The sequence below is a fragment of the Vicugna pacos genome, chromosome 5 (genome assembly GCF_048564905.1).
Source record: "Vicugna pacos chromosome 5, VicPac4, whole genome shotgun sequence".
Classification (NCBI taxonomy): Eukaryota; Metazoa; Chordata; class Mammalia; order Artiodactyla; family Camelidae; genus Vicugna; species Vicugna pacos.
Window position 1 is genome coordinate 68,942,729 of NC_132991.1, and position 16,421 is coordinate 68,959,149.

General features: G+C 40.5%; 1 protein-coding gene across 3 annotated transcripts in view; it reads right to left on the minus strand.

Annotated features, from left to right (window-relative positions):
• KIAA2012 (KIAA2012 ortholog) overlaps positions 1–16,421 on the minus strand; it is a 109,664-nt gene that overhangs the window by 19,106 nt on the left and 74,137 nt on the right. For all 3 annotated transcript variants that reach the window (XM_072961458.1, XM_072961457.1, XM_072961456.1), the window contains one exon: positions 2–92. In XM_072961458.1, coding sequence (XP_072817559.1) covers positions 2–92 — 91 coding nt within the window. The remainder of the gene's footprint in view (position 1; positions 93–16,421) is intronic.

Sequence of the window (16,421 nt, forward strand, 5' to 3'; positions counted from 1 at the left end):
CGCCTTTTGGACAGTATTTGCCTCGGGGATCTGGATGTGGTCAGCCAGTGAAGCACTAAGAGGGTCAAGGGTCATGCTCCCTGGCTCTGGGTCTGTGAAGACAAAGAGCATCCTTCATCAGCAAAGGATAGCAGGCAGTGGTCCCAGATGTGGGAAAATGTCTACCTGGTGAGCAATCAATGGCATGCAAATTAGCACAACAAGGTATGTTATACCTAGGAAATTAGCAAATGCTGCAAAAACTAGTGCTGACACATGGCAACTGACATTTAAATCAGTAAGCCCCTTGGGGAAAGCGATGACAGTACATATCAAGATCTAGAAAAACATTCTTGTCTTTGATCAGGAGTCTCACTCCTGGGTGTTATAATAGGGAAATAATGCAAAAGCAGAAGCAAGCTTTTTGTACAAAGTTATTTATTACAACATTATCATTAATAATGAAAAATTAGAAACAGCCAAACAATAGGAGGTTGAGGAAGTAACTTACAATGCATTAATTTGACGTTTAAAATTATGGTTGAAAAGGTAAATCAGCAATATGGAAAATATGATATAATGACGAGTGAAAATGTAAACTATAGAGCTGGTGTTAAAACTCTGTAAAATATGGATGGAGGTGGGTATAGCTCAAGTGGTAGAGCACATGCTTAGTATGCACGAGGTCCTGGGTTCAATCCCCAGTATTCCCTCTAAATGTAAATACATAAACAAACCTAATTCCCCCCCCAAATAATAATAATTTAAAAAACCCTGCAAAACATGTATGTAGGTGAATAAGAGCTGGAGGAGAAAACAGAAAAAGGAAATATGTTAGATTGAGAGGTATATATATGTTTAAATTTTTTCTTAAAACCCCAGTGTGGTTATAACATTGAAAAGAAAATTGATTAAAAAACAAGTGTTATACTATGCGGGCTTATGCCAGCTCCACAGCTGCACTTCCTTTGCTGGGTGCTCTGAAGACCACATTGGGACATTCTCTCAGAATGAGAGGAGTCTCCAGCCTAAGACTTCATATTAGACTACGCCACTTTTATTTTAGTTACTTTAAGCAATTTTTAATCATGAAAGATATATTTCATTGCCAAAAAATTAAAAAAAATAAGGCTAAAGAAGAAAAAAATCCCACAATCAACACACAATTATTGGAATGAGTACAAAGGCTAACTATGCTAATCGCTGACAAGGAGACAGGGGACCTGGAACTTTCATTCATTGCTGGTTAGAATGTAAAATGGTACAACTGCTTAGGAATATAGTTTGACAGTTTCTTAAAAAGTTAAATACTAGATTAGATATACCATATCATCCAACCTTTGTACTCCTATGTATTTCGCTCAAGAGGAATGAAAGCGTATATCCATACAAGGGCTTATACACAAATGGTCATAGCAGCTTTATTTGTAATAGCCAAAAACTTGAAGCAGCCCAAATGCCCACCAACAGGTGAATGAATAAACAAGATAGTGTATACATACAATGCAATACTACTCAGTAGTTAAGTAGAAATGAAGTACTGATACACTCAACAACATGGATGAATCTCGAAAGAATTATGTGGAGTAAAAGCAACCAGACAAAAAAGGGTATATATGGTATGTTTCCATTTATATAAAATTCCAGAAAGTGAAAACTAATCTATAGTGACAGAAGGCAGATCGGTGTTTGGAAGGAAATGAGGGAGACTGGAGTTGGGTGAGGCATGAGGAAACGTTTGGGAGAGATGAAATGTTTTACCTTGATGGTGGTGATAGTTTCATGGGTGTACACATATATCAGAACTTACCTAGTAGATCTTAAAAGTTCTCATCACAAGAAAAACAGTTGTAACTGTGTGTCCTGACTGATGTTAACTAAGCTTATTGTGGTAACCATTTTGCAATATATACATATATCAAGTTATTATGTTGTATGCCTTAAACTAATACACAGTGGTAAGTCAGTTGTATCTCAATAAAACTAGAACCTTCCCCTCCAAATTATACCAATGTTTAATATTTTAGTGGAAGAAAATTGTTGGTTGAATAATTTTATGTTCTATCAAATAATTATACATCATTAAAATCTAAAGAAAAGGGAAGTTGATTGTATTAACATCTGCATTAAATAGTAATATTTAACACTTAAAACTTATCCAATTGTAAATTTAAATAGGTGTGATTTATTATAAGGCCTTTTTGATAAAGCTGCTTAAAAACTTAACATAAATATACTAATACAAGTAAGGTATCTATACAGTAAAGGAAACCAAAAAAGACAATCTATGGAATGGGAGAAAATATTTGCAAATGATGTGACTGACAAGGGATTAATTCAAAAATATACAAACAGTTCATACAAGTCAATAACAACAACAACAAACAATCAAAAAATGGGCAGAAGGTCTAAACAGACATTTCTCCAAAGAAGACATACAGATAGCCAACAGGCACATGAAAAGATGCTCAATATCACTAATTATCAGAAAAATGCAAATCACAATTACAATAAGGTATCACCTCACACAAGTCAGAATGGCTATCATCAAAACATGTACAAATAATAAATGCTCGAGAGGGTGTGGAGAAAAAGGAACCTTCCACTGTTGGTGGGAATGTAAATCGGTGCAGCCACTATGGAGAACAGTTTGGAGATTCCTTAAAAAACTAAAAATAGATTTACTACATAATCCAGCAATCCCACTCTTAGGCATATATTCGGAGAAAACTCTAATTCAAAAAGATAGGGAGGAGGGTATAGCTCAAGTGGTAGAGTGCATGCTTAGCATGCATGAGGTCCTGGGTTCAATTCCCAGTACCTCCTCTGAAAATAAATGAATAAACCTAATTACTTCTCTCCTGGAAAAAAAAAAACAAAAAGATACATGCACTGTAATGTTCATAGCAATACTATTTACAATAGCCAAGACATGGAAGCAACCTAAATGTCAAAGATGTGGTATATATATAAAACAGAATATTACTTAGCTATAAAAAAGAATGAAATAATGCCACTTGCAGCAACAATGGATGGACCTAGAGATTATCATACTAAGTAAGTCAGGCAGAGAAAGACAATTATCATATGATATCACTTACATGTGGAATCTAAAAAAACAATACAAATGAATTTATTTACAAAACAGAAAAAGACTCACAGACATAGAAAACAAACTTATGGTTACCAAAGGGGAAGGATAAATTAAGAGTTTGGGATTAGCAGATACATACTACTATATATAAAAAAGATAACCAACAAGGACCTACTATATAGCACAGGGAACTAATGGGAAAGAATCTAAAAAAGAATATATGCATATTGCTTTGCTGTACACCTGAAAATAACACAACATTGTAAATTAACTATACCTCAATTAAAAAAAATTGAATTAAGAAAAATTAAAACAATAACAAAACCCCTAAAGTATCTAAAGTAGTGCTGGCACCTGGTAAAAACAAGAACCAAAAAACCCCTTACTCATGACTCCTCTACCCATATAGAACTACAGCAAATATTTTGTTGTATACAGTTTCATGCATATATAATAAATTTATACTCATATTTAATAGAATTGATGAAATAATATACATATAATGTTAACCTATTTTTATGTTATCAGAATTTCCCATATCATTAAACATTCTGAAAAATGATTTTAATAACAGCATAGCATTTCTTCATATGGATGTACTATAATAGACTTAAACATGTAACTTTGAAAATTCAGATTATTTCAAATTTTTTATAACTAAAAAGAATTTGGCATAGCATATCTTTGAAAGGGATGTTTCTGATTATTAAAAGACTTACTCTTTGTCAACATCTATGATTACTGAAGGATGTACAGTCTTAAAGGCACAATATCTACTGCCAATAGCTCCCCAGAAAATTTGTACTAATTTACACTCCAAGGAAATGATCATTCATTTTTTCGTTTATCACATGTTTTCTAAATACTTAGAAAGTCATTGTGTCAGGTGCTGGGGATACAGTGTTGAGTAGGATGGACACACACCCTGGTCTTGGGGAGCTTAAATTTCAATGAGGAAGACCAATATTAACTGAAAACAAAACAAAACAAAACAAAACAAAATAATAATAAAGAAAACTTATTGAAAAGAAGGCGCTAATATTCAGTCGCTATTTCTCCCTCTTTGAGCAGTAGATTCTTGCATTAATTAATTTATTTTTCTTCAATTTGGTTTATTTAAAAGTGCTATAATTTTAGAGAAATATTTGAAAAGAAAAAATTTACCTGTCATCCTTCATACCAGTGTATCCATTTTTTGAGTGTTCAGTGGTGTCAGCACCACCACCCAGGGGAATTGGGTTCCCTTTTGCCATTCCCAGACATTAAGGGTGGCATCTCCTGTCTCACACAGCAACCAGAGTTTGGACTGGGGACAAAATTGTTAATGTGTGTGGTGGTTGAGGAAACTGGGAAGGTTGATTGGGGTGGTACCTTTGAATTTATTTTGTCCTGGATCATATGTAATATTAACAGACAGTGGGAGCTGATTTAAATATGTTTTGTGATTTAAGAGGAATTCTGGGAGAGTTTCTTCCCCTAACAATAAACGCTGTCTCACTGAAGACCTTCACTGCTCTTCCTCGCCATTTTGAACTTTAGGTCAGGGCACCAAATGACCAGCAGAGGGCGCGTTAGTATTGATCAAAAGCTAAGGTTCTACATTGGTGTAATTTCCCCATTTTGATTAGAATTGAAACCCTGTTACTGGGGTGTGGACCATAGAAATATGTTTTATTTTGTTTTGTTTTTTTCTCTAGAAAAACAACCTGATATTTAGGAAGTACTGGAATAAACTAAGGCAGTACTTTGAATAATAACGTACACCTTTTAACTGCCTTAAAAAAAAGGTCTGTAAAATATTTTAGGAATGCAGAGTATAGAAAAAAATACTGTATAATGATTACCCATGTACTTACCACCCAGCGTTGTGAAATCCTAACGTTTTGCCATATCTGATTCACATTTTTTTCTAAAGAAATAAAACATTTCAGATACAGTCCAAGACTTTATTGTATCACATACAAGCCTATTTCTCTCACTCTCTCTCCAGAGGTAAACATTGTCTTTAAATTTGGTAATTATCAACTGACTGGGTTTAGAACATGCTACTCCAAAATATGGCACCTTGGCATACTGAATACTTTAAGCTGAAGGAATATGAGAAGGGGCGGGTGCAGGTTATAAAACCTGCTACTCTTGTGAGAGGTGCCTCCTTGGAGGAAAGGGGTCCCCTTATCTCTGAAGACAGAGGGTCTCTGAAGACAGAGGGTCTCTGGGAGGAATCTGAACACACAGGCCTTGCTGTTTCCCTGGTTTATTACCCTTCGCTCATACTTTTCTTCCTATCACGTTTTCCGACAACCTTTCCACTCTTCATCACCTAGTATAAAAATGCTCATGCTTAACCATTTCTTCAGGTCTTCCTTTCCTTATGCAGGCTCCTGTATCACATACAATTTATATCTGATAAATTAGTGTACTTTTCTCCCGTTAGTCTGTCTTGGTCAGTTTAATTTTCAGGTCAAGCTAGGGACTCTAAGAGGGTCAAAGAAAAGTTTTCCTCTCCTATACAGTCCTTATGAATTATTTTTATATCTTTAACATATATAAGTGCACCTGTAAACAACACATATTATTTTACATATTAAAACTTGTATCAATAGTATCATTTATATAACTTTACAACTTGCTTTATTTTGCTTAACATCTTGTTTTAGGTATTAATTCTTGTTAATATATGGTGTTTCCACTCGTTTATTTTTAAACTGCTGTACATTATTCCATTTTATAAACATACCACAACTTATCCATTTTGCCACTGATGGGTGTTTCCATTATTTCCAATTTTTTGTGATTACAAACAATGCTGCAGTGAACCTTCTTGAGTGAATTGCTGTTCACATATGAAAAAGTTTCCCTAAGGTATACCTGACAATGAACTTGTGGGATTACAAGTTATATGCACCTCTGATTTATTGGTTATTTCCAAATTGCTCTGAATTTCTAAAACTCCACTTCCTCATCAATAATGGATGTATACAACTTTAAAATTTTTGCTAATCTGATATATATGGAATGATATTTCTTTTTGTTTTAATTTGATTTTTCCTGATTAGTAGCAAGCTTGACTAATAAATAAACGATCATTTATTTATGTTTCTTTATCTGTAATTGCCTATTAATGTCTTGTACCCATTTTTTAATTTGGGTTGATTGTCTTTCCTCCTCTATTTGTAGCAGTTTTTTCTGCATTTTGGGTACTAATACTTTGTTAGTTGTATGTACTACATATACCATCTTCTAATTTGTGATCTGTCTTTTAACTTTATACTGTCTTGTCAAAAACTTTAAATTTTAATATCGTTGAGTTTGTCAGTAATTTTCTTTATGGTTTATGTTTTGAATTGTGGGTAAGAAAATTTTCCTTTTCCCAAATTCATAAAGATATTCTACATTTTCTTGTAAAAGTTTAAGAACTTTTTTTTTATATTTAGATTCTGAATGCACCTGATATTTTGTGAGGTAAGGATTAAAAAATTGGATAACCAGTTATCACAAAGTTATATAGTGAATAATAGCTCATTCTTTCCCCATTTTATAAAGCCACTTTTGCTATATATCATTTCCATATACGGGTACATTTATTTCTGGATTCTCTATTCTCTGCTGTCTGTCCCTAAGTCAGTATCATACAGTCTTAAAGTGATTTTTGGCTGGGCAAACCCTTCCTCTTTTTTTTCTTTAAAATTGTAATGGCTATCATGGGCTCATCTTTATGATTTTGGGATCAGCTTATCATATTCCAGCAGAAACTCTATTAGGGATTTAAAAAATTGGAATGGAAATGAATGCATAGATTCATTTAGGGAGAACTGTCATCTTCCTATCTATGAACATTATATATAGCATTACATAGAACATTGTATTTATTCAGGCCTACTTTTATTTAATAAAATGTTATAATTTCTTCATGACAGTCTCACACATCTTTTTTTTATTTGATATATATTTAAAAATTACATTTTCCTCCTTCCTATGTAAAGTGTACCAGTAGATAACTAAATAGTAGAAAATAAAAAGTTTTTTGTTTTAGTAGGAATTTCCCAAGGAACAAGTGAAGAATGAATGATAGAATTTCAATACTGCTATTTTGCAACCTCTAATGAATTAATGGGTCTGTAGCTGCTGGCCCTGTGAAGAGACCAGCAAACATTATGTCTCCTGATGGAAGAACACAGTGCCCTCCGTGAAGTGGTCTTGTCAAAAAGAAAAACAAAACCTGAATCTTATCAAGTCTCTGGATCCAAGTACTAACTTATAGAAAATATGGAAGACAGAGAAACATGTTCAACTACACTACGAGAGCACAAGCAGCAAAATCTAGATTGTGGGAAACTGTACAGAACAAGTGATCCCCAATTTCCTAAAAATAAACTAGAAGAGAGTAAGAAAAAGAAATGGAGAAAACCCTGTAAATGAAAAGATACAAAGCCCATATCAACCAATTGCAAACAAGCTCCAAAACAGTTATAATAATTATGAGGCAGTTAGAATATTGAAAAAACTGGATATTCAATCATATTAAAGAATAGTTCTCATTTTTAGGTATAATAGTGGTAGTATGTTTATGTCAAAAGAGTCTTTTCTTGACCTTCAGAGATATATATTCAAATATATATGGAATTTGTTTCAAAATAATCTGGGAGGGAGGAAAAAATTGGAGATGATGGTGAACAATATCGGCCAGGAGAGGGGTACGTGGGATTCACTGTGCTGTTCTGCCTACCTGTGTGTATGTTTGAGGTTTTCCATTGTAACAGTTATTCTTAAATTGCATCATAAATTGTGTTTTATGTTTTCAAACACTATTTTTTCCACAATTTTATTTATTGATCTATGTTTAGTAACCTTGCTGAATTTTTTTGTTTGTTTTTTAATGGTTTGTCTTTTATAGCTTGTCTCTAGTGGCCCTCAGATTTTCCATCTAAGGAATACTATTGTCTGAGAATAATGACAGTCATTTCCTCCTTTCTATCCTTTTCCTTTCTGTTTCTTTTGCTTTCTCTACTGTGCTGGTACATGTTGAAATAGAAGCAATGATAGAGGGCGTCCTTATCCTAGCCCTGCCCCTAAAGAGACTGCTTCTGAAATTCTGCCTTTATGAGGTTTACTGCAGGTTTCTGGTAGCTACTTTTTATCAAAGTCAGGAAATCCTCTTCTATTCCTAGTTTGATCATTTTAAATCATGAATGGGTGAATTTTATAAATTGATTTTTCCTTTTGCATGTACTGAAATGACCCTAAGTTTTTTCCCCTTTAACCTCTAGATGTGAATTATATAAACAGATTTTTGAATGTTAAACCATTTTTAACTTTTTCTTTCTTTGTGTGTGTGTGTGTGTGTGTGTGTGTAATTAGGTTAATTTATTTAATTTTTTTTTCTTTAATGGAGGTACTGGGGATTGAACCCAGGATCTCATGCATGCTAAGCATGTGCTCTACCATTTGAGCTATACCCTCCCCTCTATATCATTTTTAATTCCTGGTATAAACTGAATTCAGTCAATGGTGTGTGTGTGTGTGTGTGTGTGTGTGTGTGTATACATACACACACATACATATATGTATATATATATATGTGAGGATTTGGTTGGCTGATGTTTAATTTAGGAGTTTTGCATCTTTGATCATAAGTGAGATTGGTCTATAAATTTTCTTTCTTAGGTTGTTCTTGTCTCTTGTTTCAACTGCTTTTTTGGTTTGGATGAATTTGGCTCTCAAGTCAGAAATGAGCTTTACTTTCTGGAAGGTGAAGAGAATTTTCAGGATCAAGGGGCAACAGCTGTGTTCTGGGATTCTAAGGCTTCCCTGCGGTTTCCATCCTGGGCTGAGCAGAGGGAGCCAGAAACAGTCTTAAGGATGAGCGACATCCCACCACTGAGGAGAACTTTGAAATACTTTCCAGAAGGACAAATAAAGGGGTAATAGAACGTGTAGGTCATCTAGGCTGCTAAGAACTAGCAGACGATCCTGAGCACAGTACCAGGGCTTCAGACAGCAGAGCCTGGCGGTGTCTGCTGACCCGGCCAGCTGGCCGGCCTCACACAGAGCAGTTCTGGGAGGGAGGAGCCCCGACCCACATGGTGAGGTGGCCCTTTGTAGTGGTACCACCTTCCAGGTGGTGGATTCTGGTGCAGGGGCACTGCCTCAACTCCTGGGCACACAATTCTGGTCTCTTGATTTTCTCCACAGCTTTATGAGAAATTTTGCCACACTGGCTGCTCTTCACTTCTTTGAGCAGATTGGATAGTCATGATATTTGCTCCTTCTGGAGTTGTTTATTCCCAGAGCCAGGAACTGCCACTGAGGAAACGCCTGCAAAACCAAACTAAATTGAACTAAACACCTACAGACACTGAGCTGAGGGAGACCCCTTACCTTGGTTTTAATAATTAGCTTCAGTTTTGCATAAGTCTGTTGACTTGCAGACCTCAGTTTCCTTTATCTACAATATAAAATAACTTCTAGAGGTTCCAAATAATCTCCAAGTTTCATGATGGCTTTAAAAAAACACTGCCATAATTTTGTGGTGTCTCCCCGAAGTGTAACTATTTCCTAATCAGAAACACATGGATGGCTTTACAACTCTTAAAGAGCCAGGAGCTTAGCGTCATAGAAACGTGGGTTCATATCTCAGCTAGTCCACCTACTGGTTGTGTGACCTTGGGCTAGTTACTTCACCTCTCTGAGCCTCAATTGCCTTATCTGTGAAATAGGGATAATGTAGTTGATCTCATAAGGTTGTGGTGAGGATGAAATGAGCTAAAAGCACGCACACACACACACACACACACACAAAATGTCAAAAGAGTAAGTGCCAAAAATTCCTTCCCTTTTCTCCACTCAAGTGACTATGTGTGGAAGAGTAGTCAAAAGATAACCTTTATAAATTGAGAAGTTAACATTGTTTGGCTGGCACTTCTGGGTGTTTCCCGTTTGCCTGCCTCCCACCTCCTCCCTGGAGTCTGAGTCGGCCTGTTCGGCAGATTTTGAGACCGTCTAGCTCTACGGGTCTCCACCCAGGCTTGGGACCTGCAGGAGGCCCTGCGGGTAGAGACATCACAAGCTACACTAACAGAAGCGGCCTGGAGAACGGACCATTCGGGGAGCCGAGCCTGGAGTCCCGAGCTCATTGCAGGGGAGCTCTCTTAGCTCGGAGTCCAGAGGCGACAGGTGGGGACGGCCTCGCGCTGGCGGCGCAGCGGCGCCGGGCGGGCACCGGCGGGTGAGCGGGCGCCGGGGGGTGGGGGGGCTCAGGAGCCGCCGGCTGGGGGCAGGGAGGGGGGCGGGGTTGGCGGGGGGAGGGGAGGAGAGAGCGGGAGGGAGGAGGGGGGCGGGGGAAGGAGAGGACGAGGGAAGCCGCGCTCCGTCGCCGCCCTGGCGGAGACAGACACTGCTTTCGTCTTCTCCTCCCCTGATTTGCCACCCTTTTTTTTTTCTTTTTGAAAAAACCGCCTGACGATTCTTTTCATTGCGGTTGAGGGAGAGGGAGAGGGAAAAGGAGAGGGAGGGGGAGGGGGGAGAGGGAGCTACTCCGAGATGGACAACCACACCTTTTGATAACTGTTAACAACCAAGAGAAGTGATCTCTACAGACCCAGTCTGGGAGATCAGTCAGCTGTGGAGCGTCCTCTGCACAGCTCCGTGACCAAGGACATGTTCCTTAGCCTCACTGTGCCTCAATTTTCTCATCTGGCAAATGGAGATAATAAGAGCTCTTTATTTACAGGATTGTTTTAAAAGTTAAGCAATTTATAGAAAATGCTTAGCCTCGGGCCTGGCACACAGTAAGTGTAAACTACCACCCCTGTCTTGATGGATTCAGAATGCACTCTGGGTTCAGCAAACTCTTTCCATTACGTTGGGCATCACCTCTGCCAGGAAGCCCTCCCCGACTTCTGCCTGTCCCTCCCTTGCTGGTCTGGATAGGTTTCCTTCCTGTGATCTCTCATAGTACTAAACATGTTGAACACACAGATGGTGGGAACCATCTGTACGCATGTCTGGCTCCTCTAGTAGAGTGGGAGCGCCATAAGGAGTGTCTTATCCAACCACAGAGGGTCTGGCACTTAGTAGGGGATCAGCAAATGGTTGCTAAGTAAATGAAGGAAATTTCCATTCATGCAGTCAGTGGTTAAAAACTTAAGAAGGCCCAAGCCTGTTATCTGAACTTGGAGCTATCTCAGTGGTAACCCTGGATTCTGCTCTTCCCCCTTAACAGAAACAATCCCAAAGGTATTGAATCACAGAAAATGAGACGTAGGGATTGGAAGGTCAATTTCGTTATTTTTCAGATGAGAAGGGGAAGCCCAGAGAGACTAGTGGGTTTACTGAGGCCTCATGCTGGTACAGGACCACCGTGGTGAAGCCAGTGTTCTCATCTTGACCCACTGGGCTCTCACTCACCGGCTGCTGGTCAGGGCCCTCCCAGGGGTGCCTGGGTGTCAGAGCTTTATGAAGGACATACTGAAATGGTGGGCTGGCTTCCCCTGGGAGCAGGTATAGTGGAAGAAGCTTGGGAAGGAGGCCCAGCCCTAGTCCTGGCTCTGCTGCTGATCACTGCACAAGCTGGGGAGAGTCATAGATGCAAACAGCATGAGGGTGGAATGGGGCCTGAGAGATTATCCACCCCAACCTCTCTGGTTTATGGAAAAGGAATCCACAGCCAGAGAAGTGATATACCCTAGACTGTGGGCCTAATCAAAGGCAGAGCTGGTGACAGAACCCATGTCTTTCAAATCCGAAACGCAGTGTCCTCAATGAGTCTATTCCAGGGTTTGTCAAATAGTAATGGGCACATGATCACTTGAAGATCTTGTTAAAGCATAGGTAGGTCTGAGGTGAGATGCCAGATTCTGCATTTCTAACAAGCCCCCAGGTTCTAGCTAGAAAGGATCTAGACCAGTGATTCTCTCAAAAACCAGGGCTGGACCTTCCAGCTCTATGATGTAACTGCTTAGTGCACCAGCCCCTAATCAGACCAGTCTTGTCAGATTAATGAAGGCCTGGTGGCTAGTGGGCCACTCACCTAGAAGTCAACAGAGCCAGCACCCTCCTCACCTGCTCATCTTCCCCATCAGAGGTAGCCGTCCTCCACCCCTGTTGGCTGCCTTTGTGTCTCTGGTGGAGAGGCAGGTCCTGGCTGGTGGCTGTGGGTCTGAGTGCACCCTTTCGGAGGACTGGGACCTTACTAACCCCTGCAGGCACTGTGACGTCACGGGGAATATGCCAAGCCTGAAGTCGAGTTTTCAGTGTAAGCTCTTGAGGGCAGGAAACTTGGTTTTGCCATCTTTGAATCTCCTGAGTACTCAGGCACCCATTCCTCCATTCATTTGATTCATGCGTTTGTTTATGGAACATTTGGTAAGCCTGGCTAAATAAGGCACAGTCCTCGCCTTCTAGAAACATATATAACACATGGGGCTATAAAGTGGTACTTAGCGGTTGCCCAGTAAGTATGTGTGAAATTGAATTAGGCTTCAGTGCTCTGGGGGAGGTGGCAGCGTCATCGAGTGATAGTGCAGTGGAAAGCCGCTGGTGGTGGCCACTTCCTAATAAGGGGCTTGTTCTCAAAGAAGAGAGCCTGGCTCCTTAGGCAGTTCCCGTCAGAGTCAGTGGAAATGACACTGCCCAAGCCTTACAGAAGTCTTTGCACTTTAAGATGTTATCAGGCAATTCACAAATGCATCATGATTTTTAGCTCTCCCTTTGGCAGTCTAAAGACCAGTGGAGGAAAGAGGGAGACTCCAGCTCCTCTTCTCAGGCCAGTCACAGAGGGGACAGCTAAAACATGCATGGTGTTTGCAGCAAAGAGAGAAATGACCCACCGTGGTGACTCTGACTCCACGAGGTAGGAAAGCATCTGCAAGACAGAGCCATCTGCCCACATGTGGCAGAGGTGCTAACTGCCACCTAATGTCCATCCTCCTTCTGCCTTTGGGTGGCAGACCCCTCAAGTTTTAGCTTGCCACGTGGACACCCAGCAAGAGACTTCGGTTTCCAGCCTCTCCTGTAGCTCGGGGGGCTAACGGGATGTGAGCACAAGTGGAAGAGGGGCAATATCTGAATTGTGCCCTTGAAAGGCAGCTGTGGGTCCAGCACTGACTTTTTCTCTCCTGTTCTGCAGGGTGAGGGAGATGCTGAGCCAGCTTTGACAATGCAGACCAGGGTAATATGGGGCTGGTGGTGGGGAGGGGAGCAGAGAGACGATAAGAGAGGAGCCTGGACCCCTGGACAGCCTAGTGGAGTAGAGCTGTCCTACCCCCTGCCTGCCAGCTTAGACTTTTCCATGAGAGAGATATAAATCTTCCATCTTGTTTGAAGTCACTTAATTTTGGCCTTTGTTAGAACCAGCATCCTAAGTATTGCACATCTGTCTTTTGCATAAAGCAATGATGCTCTGAGCCTTTTTATCCTGGTAGAATATAAATGGCTCCTTGGTCCCTAAGGTTTTCTGTCAGACTTGCCCTTTGCCCCCATCCCCCCATTGTCTCAGGCTGCTCACTAGGGACCCCTCCCCCTCATGCAGGGCTCCCCAGATCCCTCAGAGCTCCTAAGAATATCTTAAGCTCTGCCGCATTCCAAGGGGTGGTGTCACCACTGCAACATAACCTCTTTCACACTGGTTCTGCCGCCCATCCCAGAATGGAAGCAAAAGGACTTACACAGGGGCCTCAATCAGTCCTTCAAGGGCAAGTGATCTGACCCCCCTTCCCACAACTGAGCCTGATCTGGAAAGTAAAGAAAGCATCATGTCACACATCATGTTATCAACTTAGAACAAGTCTCTCCTGATCAGCTGCAAATGATGGCTACCAAAATTAAGCTTTTAAGAAAGAGACTAATAGCTAACATTTAGTGAGCATTTACTCTGTGCCAGGCACTCTTACAAACACATTACATGTATTAACTCCTTTATGGCACAACCACCCCACGAGACAAGTACTATTAGCATCCCCGTTTTACAGATGAAGAAAAAAGATGCCCAGAGAAGTTTGGTAACTTACTCAAGGTTACACAGTTATTAAGTGGTGGAACTAGGATTTGAACTCAGGGACTCAGACTTGATAATAGATGCTCTTGATCACTGTGATGCTGCGTCAGCAGTGTCCTCCAATCCTTCCACCCCCCATTGTTTTCAAGGTAATAGATTAAATTAAGTCACTGCCAAATTCAGAGAAATAAATCCTCAAAGCAAGGCCCAGGACAGTGGTTCTCAAAGTGTGGTCCCTGGACCACTAACCTCAGAATCACTGAGGAACTTAATCAAATTGCAAATTCTGTGACCTCAGAACATGTAGTCTAGACATATTTCTTTTAACAAGCCTTCCGGTGGTTCTGATGCACACTGAGGTTTGAGAACTGTTGGCCTAGGAAATAAGAATTGAAACAAGAATGGAAATTCTTTCCTTGGACTTTGGGGGTGGGAAAGAGAGGAGGAAGAAAAGGTTTTATATTTAAAACAAGAGCAATTTCCCAAACTCTCTTTGATTTAGAGGTTGCTGATTTGACCTGTCTTGTGAAAACTTGCATGCTGTATTCTCACCAAGTCCAAGACTCATGGTATTCTCATTGGACGTGGCCTTGGCTCATTGCTTATAATTAACCCTGTAGATCACTACTTAATTCAGAGTAGGAAGAAAATCCTGACAATTAGCCATAAGATCTAGGAGAGGAAAACTGATCCTTAAATAGTTAAAAAAAAAAATTCCTTGACACGCTCTCCTTTTTTTTCCTTCAAAGATTTGAAATCCTTTTTTAAACATTAGCATTTATCATTCAGGACAAGCAAATGCCTTCTTTAATTTTCTGCAGTGATATTTCACTGTGTTAAAGACGGAATAACCTTTATGGAACTCAGCCGCGGCCTGTCCCTCTGTCGGGAGACAGGAAATCTATTCTGACTGACTTGGCCATTGCTTACATTTGGCCGTGTTCTGTGCTTCACTGCACTTGGCCAAGACCTTGGAGCCTCATCAGTGTTCACAATTTAGATATGTGATTTACGATATTGAAGATCTGAAGACTGGAATGCATTTCCCTGGCTACTGTCATTCAGCTTTGAAAATGGAGGTGGCAGGAGACTTATGTTAGCAGAAACCTTGCTGAAAAGTTTGACTGAACACAGGGATCAAGCTACCATAATATTTTATTGTCTGATATCCAGAAGCAGTGAAATCTTTTAAAATGAGTATAAAAATTAATTGTTTTTGGAATGTTAACTGAAAGAAATAATAAAAGATATAAACAGAAAAAGATCAAATTAGGGTGAAATCCCAAATCCATGACTTTGCACACTTATCTCTCCAGTGAGTTCTACGGTCTCTCTCTCATCCTTTGGGGGTCCAGATGGGACAGGAAGAATCATGGTGTCATTTCACAGACTGGTAAACTGTGACCACGAGAGGGCAGATACTTATCCATTGTGATATCCAAGTTGAAGTTAATATTCATTAAAGGGCAATGGTACCTGAATTACTTCATTTATTCTTCATGCGACCTTACGAGGGGAGTACTGTTTGCAGCCTCAGCTGAGGACATTCAGGCTGAACATGGAGAGGGTAAGGCAGAGGTAGTCCAGCTGCAGAGCCCAGGCTCTCTACTCTTGCTTGCATCTGCTGCTGCTTGCCTATATGGAACACCTTATGTCACTTAGAGAAAGGTGCCCCAGTAGAAGGGCCAAGTAGGAAAAGGAGCCTCCTGTGGGTGGATGCGCCCAGTGCTGGGGAACATGGCTCAGGGAGCAGAGCACAGGCTGGATTTCAGCCCTCACTGGCTCCCTCTGCTGGACGCCTTTGTATGGCAAACAACAAGCACAGTTTGGGTTGGCAGGCCCTGCATCCAGTCCTTGAAATGCAAGAGTCTCTCACACATCTGTTTTCACTCCTGCACAAGAAGCAGTGAGGATAAAGACCAGCTCTGCTACCTGGGCCAAGCTGACTGCAGCATGTGGCATGCCCAGGTGCCCCCAGGGAAGAGCTTAGAGTCTACTTCAGGGTATCAAAATATGAACCATGCCAAAAAGCCCAGTTCCAGGGCCAGTGTTTCCTAGAGCCATCATCATTATCAAATGCATCATCATTTTTGGAGGAAGCTACACTCAAGCAGCACTGACTACCCAGAGCTGTGAGTGATAGGGGTTGGGTCTCTAAAGATGCTCGTCCCCCCTCTGTTGGAATGCTACCCCATGAGGCAGGGAACCTCAGCTCGCTCACCTGCATGTCCAAGGCCCTGTGAAAGCAGAAAAAACCAGAGGTAGAGGTGCCCGGGGGCCTTTTTGTAATGCCCCCCAAAAGCTCCTCTCTCCTCCATCAATCTGCAGCTGTTGGCAGGAAAGAAATCTTTCAAT